The 16603-nt window shown below is 39.9% G+C and overlaps 1 protein-coding gene across 4 annotated transcripts; it reads left to right on the top strand.

Moving 5' to 3' along the window:
- The first annotated feature begins 7995 nt into the window (after positions 1-7995).
- Positions 7996-12790, top strand: LOC136694243 (zinc finger protein ZFP2-like). Of its 4 annotated transcripts, none has more exons than XM_066667644.1 (3): positions 7996-8195; positions 8267-8437; positions 9826-12790. In XM_066667644.1, the coding sequence occupies exons 2-3, from the start codon at positions 8379-8381 to the stop codon at positions 11072-11074; spliced, it is 1308 nt and encodes a 435-aa protein (XP_066523741.1). In that variant the 5' UTR covers positions 7996-8195; positions 8267-8378; the 3' UTR covers positions 11075-12790. The 4 variants fall into 4 exon arrangements, with proteins under 4 accessions (XP_066523741.1, XP_066523740.1, XP_066523742.1 ...); XM_066667643.1 differs by having other exon boundaries at positions 8261-8437; XM_066667645.1 differs by lacking the exon at positions 8267-8437.
- Positions 12791-16603: the final 3813 nt, after the last annotated feature.

The following is a 16603-nucleotide window of genomic DNA, read 5'->3' as shown; positions in this document are numbered from 1 at the left end:
CTGGTTTAACTGCACTGCATTCTTAAAGAGAACACATTCCAGTGAAGGAGGAGTTCAAATGAAACTCCAGAACTATTTCATATTGTTAAAGAACACAGAAAAAAACGTCACAATATCTATTTATTCATTCATTAATTGTCTGTAACCCTTATCCAGTTCAGGGTGGCGGTGGGTCTGGAGCCTACCTGGAATCACTGGGAGCAAGGTGGGAACACACCCTGGAGGGGGCGCCTGTATTTGCGTCATCAGTAACTAATGTTCATTCATAAACACGCTTTACAGAGCTCTAGATGTCACAAATCACTGACCAAGGGTGCGAATCAGTTGGAGGTTTATTAAACACAACAAGCGAAGTCAAAATCAGAAGAAATATTAAAAAAACAAAAAATCAGTACAGCAAGATAAACAAGTCCAAAAGAAAGAGAAAAATGATTATCAGGCGAAAAGTAAAAAAAAAAAAAAAACACAGCCTGTTTAAAAAACAGATGTTTCAGAACTATGTAGACAACACAGAGATCTTAAAGTTACACTCTGTAATATTTTTACCTTAAAATTACAGCTTCAAAGTCATTGTGATGCTTCACTGACCTATAATATGGAGAATAGAGCTTCTGTCGTTGCTAATCTCAGGTCAGCAACGCAGAAACTACACTATGTAACATCTGGAGGCGGGTAGGAAACCACCCCTTTCCTTCCCCTCCCTACCAATTTCAGTACAGTGCTATAAAAGTTAATTGCACTAGGGGGGGAGCCTTACTCTAAATGAGTAAAAAACTGTTACGCACAAGTTTCCTGTGCCATTGTGAAGATTTATACTTGTGTGTTGGAGCCTGTTTCACTCTGCAATTACACTGCCAATCCACTAGGGCTGAATTTCAAACATCTTCTTCAACCCTATGTAGTACACAATGTAGTGGTGTAGTGGCATTTAATCTTTGGCCATTTCTGCTGGAACCAAGAGCGACACTAGAGTCATTCCACCTACAGTGTGTTAAACATGAGTCTTGTTACAAAAATTATAATAAGACTTTAGAGCCATAATAGGAAAAAAACCTTTACTTATGATACTTGATGGTACATTTGAAGGTAAATACTTTTGTAGTTTTACTGAAGTAGAGACCTACAACAAGGACCTCTAATTTTACTAGAGTTTACGTTGGTGCTGAAACATTTTAGTCATGTTTATGTAGTCAGAGTTCCTTTGTTCAATGGACATCCATGAACCACAGTCTAGAAACCATGAAGAACCATGCGCCAAATTCTATAGAGGACTGTGATCGGATATTGATTGCTTTTCATTTGTGGCACAAATACAGTACTGCTCTCAGCTGAAATGCAATCCCATCTTTGCGTTGCTTTGACACATTCACAGCACCAAAATACAATACAGCTGAGCTGACTGCATTTTTCTGACACTAATTCAGCATTTTATTCTTGAAATGGAAATCGACACACATCGTTTTTTCTGGTAAGAGACAGAGCAACATTAAATCAATGTAATGTATATTTGTTTTTCATTTTGGCACATTTTCTCCACATCTGTGTTTAAAAGTCTCATGTGTATTGCATTACAATGAGACGTTCATTTTTGCCAGACCACCTGCCGGGGCCTAGAAGAGGCATTTGTGCTTACCGACTGACTCACTGACAGACACCTAATGCTGAAACGCGCATTCGCAAGTAGGAATTATTTCACTGAGAGAACTTATGGTGGCACCAATACACCACTACACCGTCTCTTGTTAGCTCAGCCATATTTCACATTCCAGTTTGGGATCTAAATTTGGAACCGATCGGTGGTGACAAGAGGTCTACTTTTCTCTGAACACTGTCTCTTTTTGGGACAAAAAAAATGCATTTTCCAGTGTTTAAGGGGTGAGAGGGCTGAGGGCTGAATTGGGACACACTCCAATGTAGGTCCACCGTCCACTGCAGAGCACCTCACCATTACTGAGTTTCTGAGTAAATTACATCTACAAAGATTTTTGTTTAACGTGAAACATGAAAACGGACAAAATTATTAAAGCCAGAACACCAGAGCACAGTTTTATCTGTCAGACCCTTATAGAACTGTAAGTCAGTAATAAATATCTAGTTCCCAGTGAGGCCCTGTTCCTTTATCAAGTGTAGATTACTTTACTGATAAAATATTATGGTGCTTGTTTTTTTTTTAATGTTCAGAAACAAGTAATAAACTAATTTTATAGTTTATTACTTGTTATTATTGTAAACAAAGACATTGATATGAAGAACCAAAGCTTCTCCAGACCTTCAAATGACAAGGGTATGTATTTTGGGCTTTAGTGTTTTGAAATGCCAGAAAAACCTCTGTGACAGCGGCTATTTGACTAATGGCGGACCGGCTAAACTAGGTTTGCCTAGTTTCTCTTTGCTCTTGTTTAAATATCTCGCAATGTAAAGCAGTAGATTTGTGTACTGGTTACATTTCAAGGTGATTGTATACAGTAGATTGGATTTTTATATAAACACCTTAAAAATTAAAAAACCTTAAAAAATCACTTGTAAACTTGTTGCAAAATAGCAGCATTCAACTGCAGTGATTAAAACAACCACAACTGTCAACAAACATTTAACTGATTTAACATTTTCTTCAACTATTTTTTGGAAGGCAGATTGGCATTCAGGAAAACCAAGTGTCTCAGCTCGGAGGGGTTGATCCGGCCACCCACCCCTCCCCTTCCTGCTTGGTGGTATAACTCTTCGCTGATTGGTACCTTTGCTTGTTGTTCTCTGATTGGTTGAATGACAAGCCTTAGAAAAAAATGGCTCGTCTTAGACGGGAACCGGTTCTCATAGTTCACTTACAATAGCCGGCTCTTTGAATCGGTTCGTTTGCGACCGACACATCACTAGTGTGTGGCTGGGGGGAGGGGGGGTCTTTTTGTTTCTGTGGATTTTTTTAAATAATGGTATGACATTTTGTTTGAATTTTGACCTCTACCTTTGCCATGAAAGGAGGTGCATGCCAATGCTGTAAAGAGGTCAGAATGCACCTAAACTGCCCCATACCAAACAAGCTCTTTGACCGCTGCAATCATAAACAGCGAATCAATGTATATATCTGAATGCAGAGTCATGTTACTGGTGTTTGAGGGATGGCAGTATGTAATGGAATGTGGTTTTCGAAGTTTGTAGCTGTAACTACATACCATGCCTCAGGGCAATTTATTTCTGAAATTGACCATCCTCTGTGTTATGAGATATTTATACAAAGGTCAGTGGTAGATACTATCGATCTCGAGTGTGTTTCTATTTGTGTATTGCTAACTTTCATTTCATTCATTCATTATCTGTAAGCACTTATCCAGTTCAGGGTCGACACACACACACATTCACTCACACACACACACCTACAGACAATTTTGAGTCACCCATCCACCTACCAACGTGTGTTTTTGGACTGTGGGAGGAAACCGGAGCACCCAGAGGAAACCCACGCAGACACAGAGAGAACACACCACACTCCTCACAGATAGTCACCCGGAGGAAACCCACGCAGACACAGAGAGAACACACCAACTCCTCACAGACAGTCACCCGGAGGAAACCCACGCAGACACAGGGAGAACACACCACACTCCTCACAGACAGTCACCCGAAGGAAACCCACGCAGACACAGAGAGAACACACCACACTCCTCACAGACAGTCACCCGGAGGAAACCCACGCAGACACAGAGAGAACACACCACACTCCTCACAGACAGTCACCTGGAGGAATCCCACGCAGACACAGAGAGAACACACCAACTCCTCACAGACAGTCACCCGGAGGAAACCCACGCAGACACAGGGAGAACACACCACACTCCTCACAGACAGTCACCCGAAGGAAACCCACGCAGACACAGGGAGAACACACCACACTCCTCACAGACAGTCACCCGGAGGAAACCCACGCAGACACAGAGAGAACACACCACACTCCTCACAGACAGTCACCCGGAGGAAACCCACGCAGACACAGGGAGAACACACCACACTCCTCACAGACAGTCACCCGGAGGAATCATTGCATCTGAAAGGATGACGTGAAATACCCATTTTTTATTTATTGGAACAACACTGTTCCTAAGTCTGTATGCCACCTTTAGGCCAATTATACACGAGAACAACATTCAGCACCACAGTTAGACAGATGATATGCATATATACCTGGCTCTGTCACCAGATGACCAAACTGCAATAGAGTGACTGTGTCAGTGTTGAAGAAGTATTACCCAAATGTTTAATTGAATAAGGAAAAAAACAGAAATCATTTTATAACAATGCATTCAGCTGTAAGTCTCTACTCTCTGGATCTAAAAACAAAGACCAAGTCTATAATCATGTCTTGAAGTTCTAATTAATTTCTATCTTACCTTTACCAGCCACATTTAAAGCAATCACAAAAACCACCCTCTTTCACCCTGAATATGTGTCCTGAATTAGAGGTCTGGGGCGTCATTTATTAAACTGTATGGATTGTGGAGTGAAAGAGTGTGCACGCACAAAAGCCAGAATATAGTCAGAATTTTAAAACTGTCCGTACACACACCTGAACGCTGTTTCCTCTTTATAAATCACAACTTCCTTCAAAACAAATGAAGGTGAACCAGCCTCATGCTTAGCTTCTGTAACACCACATTTACCTTTAAATGGTCAATGTAATTAACCTCGTGAATATTTAGATTTAGGGCTTCTTCATTAATTTTCACATGAGATAGTGGAGAAAACGAAGGACTGAAAGTCCTCCATTTGAAACTTTGGAAACTATGTGGTAGAAGTTATTGTTTCAGAGGTAGAGGCGAGGTAAAATGTGTTGTTTGGCCTCAGTCATGGCATTACGCACAAACACAAGTGGCATGTGGCTGCAGCAGTAAACATTGTCATTGTTTACAAAAAAAATAATAAAAATTCATAATCTCTGAAAACATGCCGCGTTATTAGGTCTTAGTAGTGCCAAAAAAGCCATTATGAGAGACAGTGCATATACAGAGTGAAATAAAACAAGCTAGAATATAACAATACTACAAATAAAGTAGAATGAGTTACAGCAAGCATTTAATTTTTTTATTATGCATTTTTTATGAGGCAATTTTTAAAAAAGTGAGTGTAATCTACCTTAATCTTTATTTATACTTTTTTTTTTTAATCTTAATCTATGCGTTATAAACATGAGGATTGTTTGCACATTTACTTGCAATTCTCTATTTTACCACATGATGTCACCAATGCGCTTCTGCCATGTTTTTGTGGGATACGCAGGGGTCACCCCTTGCTTAAATATTTGCTCAATTTAGTAAAAAGGTATTTTATAATAAATCAGTTTCTGCACTGCACACGCACATTTCAGACCTATTTTTTCCAGACCCTTTAATAATGAGGCCCCTGGTGTCCCAAATGACCTAAAAAAGCTCCTCCATAATTTTATATCCAGCAGGGTGGACTTCTGGTCTCTGTATTAGATTTCCTAAAAAGTCCTTTCAATGGTTCCAGATGGTTTCAAAATGCTGCAACAAGAGTTTTAACCATGACAAAAATAACGGAGCATGTTACTCAAGGTCTAAAATCTCTACTCTGGCTTTCTGTCCATTAAAGAATAGACTTTAAGGTGCTACTCTTAGTTTATATATCACTGAATGAATCAGATACAGAACTCATCACTGATGTGGGTATGAATCAAGAAGACCTCTAAAAAACTGTATAAACAAATAGACTTTTTCTAATTGTTCTTTTGTGAAGTGGGTGAACTTGAAAGTTTGTCACAGACAACAGCTTGAGGAAAATGAGAAGAAAGGAAATGCAGTGAAACAATAGCAGTTGAGGAGTGAAGAGGCAAATGAACATTGGGTGAAAAAATAGTAGATCAAATTTGAAACCATGCCGTTATTTTGTTTGATCCTTCATGTACATCATATTGAGAGATGGAAATCTCTGGAAATGTATCTGATAGTGAGTTCGAGTTTGAAATACTTGTAGAATTACCATCATTAGTGCTGAAGTAGTGATGGTTCTCTTAGCAAGAGCAGACTTTAAAAATTAAACATGATGAAACGGAGGGAAACTATACCAGCATACAAGAATAAAACATACAATATTGAGGTATGCTTGTGAGTTTAGACTAAGTTCAGTTTTGTAGTATATATTTTGCATGTGTATACAAGACGTTAAATTGTTATATTTGGGAAAGCAAAAACCTAATAACATGACATCTCCTTACCCAACTGAAGTGTTTCTGTCAGCAGAACTTCTAATACTGAAATGCTAGACAGGACAAAATGTCTCAAAGCTATGTGGCAGCGAGACTGTGCTACAAACTGCACAGATCAAGATTGAAAGGGGCTGTTAATCAAAGTTCTTGAGAATAAAAATGATGTCTGTAATTTGGACAGCAAATTTAAATAGTAATTGGTCATTGTTTAGTTAGGACCGTAAATGTAAACAGCAAATGTATATAAATTTATCACATTATATTATATGATTGCTGTACACAGTAAGGCAGCACGGTGGAGCAGCAGGTCGTGTCTCTGTCACAACTCCAGACACATGGAGGTTGTGGGTTTGAGTCCCGCTCCGAGTCACTGTCTGTGAGGAGTGTGGTGTGTTCTCCCTGTGTCCGCGTGGGTTTCCTCCGGGTGACTGTCTGTAAGGAGTGTGGTGTGTTCTCCCTGTGTCTGCGTGGGTTTCCTCCGGGTGACTGTCTGTGAGGAGTGTGGTGTGTTCTCCCTGTGTCTGCGTGGGTTTCCTCCGGGTGACTGTCTGTGAGGAGTGTGGTGTGTTCTCCCTGTGTCTGCGTGGGTTTCCTCCGAGTCACTGTCTGTGAGGAGTGTGGTGTGTTCTCCCTGTGTCCGCGTGGGTTTCCTCCGGGTGACTGTCTGTAAGGAGTGTGGTGTGTTCTCCCTGTGTCTGCGTGGGTTTCCTCCGGGTGACTGTCTGTGAGGAGTGTGGTGTGTTCTCTCTGTGTCCGCGTGGGTTTCCTCCGGGTGACTATCTGTAAGGAGTGTGGTGTGTTCTCCCTGTGTCTGCGTGGGTTTCCTCCGGGTGACTGTCTGTGAGGAGTGTGGTGTGTTCTCCCTGTGTCTGCGTGGGTTTCCTCCGGGTGACTGTCTGTGAGGAGTGTGGTGTGTTCTCCCTGTGTCTGTGTGGGTTTCCTCCGGGTGACTGTCTGTGAGGAGCGTGGTGTGTTCTCCCTGTGTCCGCGTGGGTTTCCTCCAGGCGACTGTCTGTGAGGACTGTGGTGTGTTCTCCCTGTGCCCGCGTGGGTTTCCTCCGAGCTCCGGTTTTCTCCCACACTCCAAAAACACATGTTGGTAGGTGGATTGGAGACTCAAAAGTGTCCGTAGGTGTGAGTTAATGTGTGTCGTCCTCTGAGGGACTTGTGCCCCCTTCAGGGTGTGTTCCTAGAATAAACAGATTCAGATTACAGTCACTGTCTTGTATCATTTTACACAACAGAGGAATGGCCATAAATTACCCTGCTGATAATATAAAGAGCAAAGAAAATCTACTAAATGGACAGTCCTCAAGTTTTACACCAGGAAGGAAATATGGACAAGAACAGTGAGGAATGGTCTGATTAAATCCTGTATAAAGCATTTCAGTTTTACATATGAAGGAGCATATTGATAAAAAATGCTGACTTAATTCCATTTCATGTTCCTCATTTAAACACACACACACGCCCATATTATGGGTGGTGGGTCTGTACGATAATGAGTCCGGCCTGGTGACGTGGGCTTCTCAGCCACTAGGCACTCACCTTCAGGCTCTATCCCTAGGCCAGACTCCAGGGGGCACTGGTATGACATCCGTCATAAGGGTGCTTCATGGACTGTGTTTGTCTGGATCTTCACTCCAGGCCTGTGCCCCATGGGAGAGCCTACTGGGACACCACATAGCCCAGGAGTTCATTAGCCCATACAAGCACCACCAAGACAGGAACATGACGCCTGTTTCTTTAAAACAGAGGTCGTGTGAGCAGCAGTGCAGTCTAACCTGCTGCCGCCTGTTCTCCAGTGAAAACTCTCCTATGGAAACAAGGACCGCGACCCTATGGCGACTATCCAATCAGAACACGGGTAGTAAGAAGTTCCAGCCAATCGTATCTCAGGGGGCGGGTGTTGTGGAGCGGACGGGAGGAGCAGGAGGAGAGCTGTGTGTTGGAGAGAAATCAGGATCTGTTTTTACTGAAGGTAAAGGTTGTGTATGAGACTGTTCCACAGTTTACACTGTGTCTGTAACTGTCTCTCTCTCTCAGAAACAGGGACAGACAGGTTCTCTCTCTGAAGGGAAGGTGGAGAATGGAGGAAATGTGGGAGCTGTGTCCACACTGAGCTCAGGAGGCTAGTGTTAGCTCTTAGCTGTGACTCTGGGAGATGGTAATGTTTACAGTTGGGTGGAGAACGGTGAACTACTCCTGTTTGTTCAGGTCCAGGTAAGAAATAAACCCTCTGATGGAGGAGTACTTTCCTGGGGGCGTTAATAAAGTGTAAACCCATACACTTGTCTTTAGATTAATGGTAAAGATTGTATTATTTCTTCAGAAAAAAGTAAATGTAATAAGCATTACAATAAAAATAATATAGCTGTTTTACTGTATTTTGCCGCAGGGAAAGTAAATGAACTACACAATTTCCAACAATCAAACACTCAGTATAAAGGACACAAAACTTGGAAGGTTAAATAAATCAGAATAAAACCGGTGACACAATAACCAAAAGAGAAATATACAAAAAATACAGTTTATTGACTAAATTAAAAAGGAATCTTTTAAGCTTTGGTTAAAAGAAATGTCCTTTCAGAGCCCCTCTATTCTTTTCTGGAAAAGTGTTGTGTTTTGTGGTGTTTAAAGCGTGAGTTTAATCATTTTATACTACTTCAAACACATGATTTCACAACCAAATTTATGCTCACTTTTTTTTACAGATGCCCCTGATAAAATATTTCGGTGGTTTGATCCTGAATTTAATGAACCGAATTTGAAACACAATGTGCACAATATTCCAAACTGTACTTATTTTACACTAATTTAACTGATTAAAGACAATGAACTTGTGGAACACAAATTCACGTTAGATCTAATTCAGCTTCAAATGCAAATTCAAGTGAACACAATTATTTAGCCATATTTAACTCCCAGTCTGTTCTCATTGTGTCTGTGTAGGTTTCCTTCAACAGTACAAAAACTACATATTGTAATAGGGGGATTGGTAACTCAAGTGTCCATAGGCATGAGTGTGTGGTGCCCTGTGATGGACTAGTGCGTCCTGGCTCCAGACTTACCGTGACCCTGAACTATGGCACAAGCATCATTCTACCTACCTGCCTCTAGAGTCCGTACTTGTACAGTGATTTTCTCTGGCTTAAAGTGCAAAGACCTAGGAACCATATGATTTTTTGGAAAAGCAAAATGAAATATATGACATGGCAATTTAAACCAGATATTCAGATATTGAATGGCCGATGTTCTCCTCAATAATATGTCAAGACATTACTTTCGCAAGGATGTCCATCTGACTGGCTGAAAAACACTCACCAAAGCATTGCAATGCCACTCCCCTGACTGACCCTGGGGATTGAGTTCCTAGAGGTCACATCTGTGTTCAAACAAATCACTTTACGCATCTGCGATCACAGAATCGAGAATGAAGGTTTTGAAGAGACTTGGTGTTGACGCCTCACTCTCAGGGGTGTGGAAATAACAGAATAGTGAATACAAACATTTTTATGTTGCATATTTTGCACCTAGCAAAGCCATTAAATGATAATGAATTTACACCAGCTTCAGATTGCATGACTTTTCTTTTCCTTTTTGTCTTCCAGAAAAGAATCACATTCTTGTCCTGAGATCAGTGCCCAGAATATTTCTACTGTACATAAATTCATCAGGCAACATCACATTGGGAAGTATATCACAATGTTGAAATCAGGGGAGATTAAATGTGAGGAAACAGAGTTTGAAAGTTCCAGTTCTCAGGAAACATCTTCGGTTACATCCCACACGGATACATCTAGCAAACAACCGCAGAAGCTTACAAAAAACAGGAAAATTTATGACTGCCCAGATTGTGAGAAGAGTTTTACTCTGCCATTTTCTCTCAAACAACACCAACGCATTCACACTGGAGAGACACCGTATATATGTTCAGAGTGTGGAGAACCTTTTACTAGACTGAGTCATCTTCAAGAACACAAGCGCATTCACACCGGAGAGAAACCGTATCAGTGCTCAGAGTGTGGGAAGAGTTTTACTCAACATGGTGGCCTTCAAAGACATCTGCGCATTCACACAGGAGAGAAACCGTATGAGTGCTTAGAGTGTGGGAAGTGTTTTAACCTTCAAAGTAATCTCAAACAACACCAGCGCATTCACACAGGAGAGAAAATGTATTCCTGTTCAGAGTGTGGGAAGCGATTTAGTCAACAGAATCATCTTCAAACTCATCAGCGCATTCACACGGGAGAGAAACCGTACCAGTGCTCAGAGTGTGGGAAGTGTTTTAGTCTGCAGAGTTCTCTCAAAAATCACCAGCGCATTCACACTGGAGAGAAACCACATCAGTGCTCTGACTGTGGGAAGAGTTTTACTGAACAAAGTTCTCTCAAAAAACACCAGCGCATTCACACTGGAGAGAAACCTTATCAGTGTTCAGAGTGTGGGATGAATTTTACTCATCAGAATTCTTTCAAAGCACATCAACGTATTCACACAGGAGAGAAACCGTTTTGTTGTTTAGAGTGTGGGATGACTTTTACTCACCGGCTTTCCCTCAAAATCCACCGGAGCGTTCACTCTGGGGAGAAACCATATTCATGTTTAGAGTGTGGGAAGAGTTTTACTCAGCAGAGTTCTCTCCAAATACATCAGCGCACCCACACAGGAGAGAAACCCTATTCCTGCTCGGAGTGTGGAAAGAAATTTACAAGACTGGGGAATCTCCAAGAACACCAGCGCATTCACACAGGAGAGAAACCATATTACTGTACAGAGTGTGGAATGAATTTCCCAAGAATTGGGAGTTTCGAAGAACATCAGCGCATTCACGCAGAAGAGAAGACAAATCAGTGCTAAATGTGAGGGATTTTTCACTACAGAGTGAGAGAGTACATTCAGACATTTGGGTTTAAAGGAATGCAAACACACAATATTGTAGCACATAATCTCCAACCCTAAGACAATGCAGCTTTAAGGAAATTGATTATGGAGACCCCAGGGTTGGAACTGTGTATTCAACACATGGAAGATCACTTTGTAACATGGTTTGATGCTTGTTCCCTTCCCCAAGTGTATGCATCTGATGACTGGATATTTCTAAAGCTTTTAAGCTCTCTGGAAGAGTTTTTTAAACTCTTTTTGATGAAGGACATATCTTCCAAGGATAGAAGTGAATGAGCTACTGTTGTTACCATTTCATCATCAAAAATAATCATATGCTTAGCCCATAGACCTGGAGTCTCTTTTTGAGCAGTGCTTGTGACTTTGTGTAAAGAAGAATATGAAGTAGTCTGGAAGACCCCAGCTATATCCTTACCCAGTTTAAGGCATTATGTATCTATTTGCAGAATGGTTAGTTTCAGAGTTAGAGGACTACCAGAGATCCCATATTTTGGGGAGATACTTGTGCACTGGTAGACATATGGTGTGGAATATTGCCATTGTATTCATACAAATTTACATGTGCTTACTAGTGAATAGACTAATAAAATCCTCAACTGAAACTCATAATGTTTGTTTTATCTTTGTAAGCTTAGTAATAGACAAACTTTAATATTATAAGCTTAAAAGATGTGCAAAATTTTAATTTTATAGTCACAACTTAATTAATAGGCCTCAAATATTTACCCATTTCTTCCTGAAAAGCTCAAGGGCAAAGAATGCAATAATATCACATTTACTGCTGCCAAATATCCATCGTAATGTCTGTTTAATCAGATGTAATTTCTTTCCTCAACATGACTAAATGTGAAGGCCTTTTCTGTTAGGTGGTGTGCGTCTTTGCTGTCTTGCTTCTGTTGCCGGCTATTTGTCCCATGACATTCAAGGGAGCATCTGTGACTCCAAAAGCTACTGTGTTGAACAAGATGGTGGCCAGAGCTCGTACAGAGAAAGTAGAGAGTCTGATCTTATTGGTGCTTTGGGTGTCTCTGGTCCCTTGACTGTAGTGTAATGGGTCTCTTTGTATTTGTAAATGCTTTCCACCCCATGTCTGGAATATTATTGTGCTTTTCTAATGCATGGTCCCTACTCCAATGTTTGCAGCTTTTCCATTAGGTGTCTGTTTTATTTTTTAGTCCCTGTTCTCTCATGGCCCTGAATGAACAGATTAGGGATAAACCTTGCATTGCTCTGCTTGCCCAGAGATAGTGAGGCTTTACATTGAAAAACCCACCAGGTAGGTACCATGCAGTGGAACAGCAACAATAAACTTACCTGCACTTCAATATATATATATATATATATATATATATATATATATATATATAGATTAATACAGATTTATACTATATATATATAATACAGTATAAATCTGTATTAATCTAACAGGCAAGATTGATATGTCTATTCCATTTTCACCATGTTAATAATCTATATACAGACACATCGGGTTGGTAGGCAGGTGCCCTTATTGTGTTTATGTTTTGATAGTTACTTTAGGTAGGTTTTTGTTTATTTTAATCCAGCCTAGCAGAAGATTCCATTATATAGTGGGTGGTTTGTTTTATAGTTTTTTATTTTCTTTGGCACGGTGTTGTTTGGGTTTCCCAGACCATGATAAGCCATTTTGCGTGAGGTCCTAGAATGAATGTATGTGCTTCCTTCTATTAAAAGAACTTTTGATTACCCCTGTTTTATTTTTAAGCCTGGTTTCTTAATTTGGCCCTATCTGAAATGAGCAGAAAATTATGGCAGGGTTTTTATGAGTTATTTAAATATTTAAGCAAAGAAATAAAAAGCATTGATACTTAATTAATTAGAATTACAATTTGTGGTATTAAATTTGCAATTTAAAAATATAATTGACTGTAAATTTAAATATATTAAATGCATTTATTAATGTTACTTTTTTCATGGTTGCCCCTCTACTGTGCTACTGTACAGGTCATAAAATTAGAATATCATGAAAAAGTTGATTTATTTCAGTAATTCCATTCAAAAAGTGAAACGTGTAAATTATACTCATTCATTACACACAGACTGATATATTTCAGGTGTTTATTTCTTTTAACTTGATGATTATAACTTACAACTTAAGAAAACCCCAAATTCAGTGTCTCAGAAAATTAGAATATTAATTAAGACCATTACAAAAATAGGATTTTTTGAAACGCAGGCCAACTGAAAAGTATGAACATGCACAGCACTCAATACTTGGGGCTCCTTTTGCCTGAATTACTGCAGCAATGCGGCGTGGCGTGGAGTCGATCGGTCTGTGGCACTGCTCAGGTGTTTTGAGAGCCCAGGTTGCTCTGATAGTGGCCTTCAGCTCTTCTGCATTGTTGGGTCTGGTGTATTGCATCTTCCTCTTCACAATATGCCATAGAGGCATGAAGTGCTCTAAAACTTCCTGGTAGATGGCTTCGTTGACCTTGGACCTCAGAAAACACAGTGGACCAACACCAGCAGATGACCCAAACCATCACTGACTGTGGAAACTTTATATTGGACCTCAAGCAACATGGATTCTGTGCTTCTCCTCTCTTCCTCCAGACTCTGGGACCTTGATTTCCAAAGGAAATGCAAAATTTACTTTAATCAGAGAACATAACTTTGGACCACTCAGCAGCAATCTGTCTTGCCCTGCTTGTGTAAGGTGACCAACACCTGCTAATAAATGTGTGCAGATCACTCCTCAAAGTCAGTGGATGGCTGTCGTTTATTGGTTATACTGGATGACAGATCTGTCATGGTGAATAGATACTCCTGTCACCCAGCTCTCACAAACATCATGTGTGTTCTCTGTTACAGCAACCAAAGGGCTAAAACCTGGAGAAGCACAGCAACACTTAGGTTTGAGAGTACTACATGGTGTAGAATTATTTCTACACCCACATTAATTCCTTGACTTACTCCTGAACATGTAGGACTTTCTATAATACTTAACATGGCTTAATGCAGCCATGTAACCTTATCACAGCCACTATTAAGTGTTTAATGTTTTCATGTTGAAAGGCAACATCACCCCCTAGTGTCAACTCACTCCATCTCCAGTTCAGCTTTGAAAATCACTCTGAACTGGGAGGAGCAGATAATGGCAGGAAAACGGCCTTTATCAAGCCCACTGAGCCTCCTGTTTTAAACTCGCTCCTGCCTCCACCCCGTCTCCACCCTTTTCTCATATTCATTTATCCAACGGGGGGGTCCGGCTTCATACGCATTCATAAGCCGCCCTGAACTCTTCCCCAAAAGACTTCTGAGTTCGCCTCCCCGTTTCAGCCTCTACGGGCGTGGTCTGTACTAGCAAAGAGCACATTTAAGAACCACTCCTGAAACAACAAGGAGAACCTTGCCACAAATTTGCTGTGTCACATTTTACAAGTCCAACAATAAAATCTGCTGTTTATTATTTCCTTTACTTCCCCAAAAACCTGACTGGATGAAATGATATCACTGTGATGCACAAATTCTTGTTACAGTGTGAAGGAGTTAAAAATTAATATCTTTAAATTATGTTGCAACATTAAAATCTTTGAGTTTTTGTCTTGAAACAATTTTTTACAACATTTCTGGAAATTGATTTTCAATTATTACATCTATTATTCCACTGCTTTTAGCCTATGCTGTGACAGAAATGTTGTGCTTACATGATGACACATGATGACATATGGATGCCACATTAATGGCAAAGCTGCATTTAGTAGTAGTAAACTCATTTGTAATCTCATGCTGTTAGTCTCGGACAGAAACGTGCCTCTTGTTACTTACCTTTCTATACCAAGAAGCTAAAAATTAATTTATTTTCAACCTCCATATATTTGAAAAGTAGACACTTTAGGGTTTCTGGGGGTATATTTACAATGATAAAAACTGTGAGTGCGTCAGTGATTTTTCTCAAGTTCTGATCTATCCCACTGGCGGGAGTGCTGATTCCAAAGGGTTAAAGAATGCTGCAGGCCTCATATTTTAAATTTGTATATTTTTTAAAAGTAAATCAAGTTGTTACAAGATTACAACATTACAAGTTTTTCCTCATCTGATTCTCTAATCACAGCTCTGTGAGAGCACAAAAACTAGATTTAGCAAGGTTTCTATGTCAAAAGGGAATAAGAAAGGGAACAGTAAAAATGATTGAAAAGCATATTTGCTCCTTGATTCTCACTTCTGAGATCTGAAGTTAACAGAGGAACTTTCTCATTTAAATAACAGGTGCAGAAACTGGTCTTTCAGAAAAGGGCTGAACAAAGTTGCTCACAGACATTTGATTATGACCCTAGGGGACTGTACTAATGGGTACAACATGTCCCCTTCACATAAAGCTTCAAGACAATTACCACACCACAGATTCCCATTTTTGCTGCAGTTTACAAGATATATGACACATCAGGGAATGGTGTCCGGAGATTACTGTAATATTATAAAAAGTAGTTCATAAATGTAAGTTCACCTGTTCTCTCTTTTTTGGGCCCAGAATGTAAAAATAATAGGTCATGACGCTCCATATTGAAATGTTTGTACTGAACTGAGATTTGAAATGAATATGTCCTTTAATGTAGACATTTCTAGACTCTGGAGCTTAAATATTTAAATATGTAGAATGCAGGAGACTTTTAAATATTCTACATTATTTGAACTTTAATCTTCCTGTTTATTTGGAAGATGGACTCCTCCATTTTCACTGAAAAGTGTTCAGAATCCAGTGCAGTTACACCAGTTTATGGGGGAAAGATCAGTGTGAGTGAAAAACAACATTCTTCTTTAACTGGAGATCAACTTGTGGAGACCTCACTTCTTCATAAATAAATAAACAATAATAATATATCATTGCGGAATGTCCATTTTCTGAATAAACATGGACCTCAGCATCACTGTCACAGAGATACAGTGAGAAACAAGAAGTATATTTTAGCTTCAGGCGACAAGACTGAAATTAGCTCTGACCGGTCTCTCTTGCTCTGGTATGGACTTTCTTTTTCTTTCTTTCTATGTCTTTCTCTCCCTCTCTCCCTGTACAGAGAAAACAAAGTTCAGTGTTACTCTAGTGAAGAATGGAGAGAGCTGTGGAGTTGATCAATACCAATCCACTGCTGAACTGGAGATGAAGCCTCAGTGTTGGTTTAATGGTGTTTTCTTTTGGGGTTTCTGCAGCTGGAACTGAATGTAGACAAAACTCAGAAAAGGTAAGAGTACTTTCACATGCTCACATACATCCCTTTGCTCTTTTTAGATGAACAGGAACACTGTTTATACTTGTGTTATGTGGATTTCATTAATAACATTGAGATTAAAATTATGAAATGTAAAATGAGATCAGACTGGATAGTCTAACATCCAGTTTGAACCTCATGTGACATTCTGTTTCTCTCCGTGTATAGTTTGTTCAGACGTCCAGTCTGTGGTCAAAGCTAATATACTCCATTTTGATGCTTATAAATCTGCAGTGGA

Source organism: Hoplias malabaricus, chromosome 4, assembly GCF_029633855.1.
Source record: "Hoplias malabaricus isolate fHopMal1 chromosome 4, fHopMal1.hap1, whole genome shotgun sequence".
In the NCBI taxonomy this organism is placed as follows: domain Eukaryota; kingdom Metazoa; phylum Chordata; class Actinopteri; order Characiformes; family Erythrinidae; genus Hoplias; species Hoplias malabaricus.
Note: the sequence above shows the minus strand (reverse complement) of the source record. Positions and strands in the feature narration are given on the sequence as shown.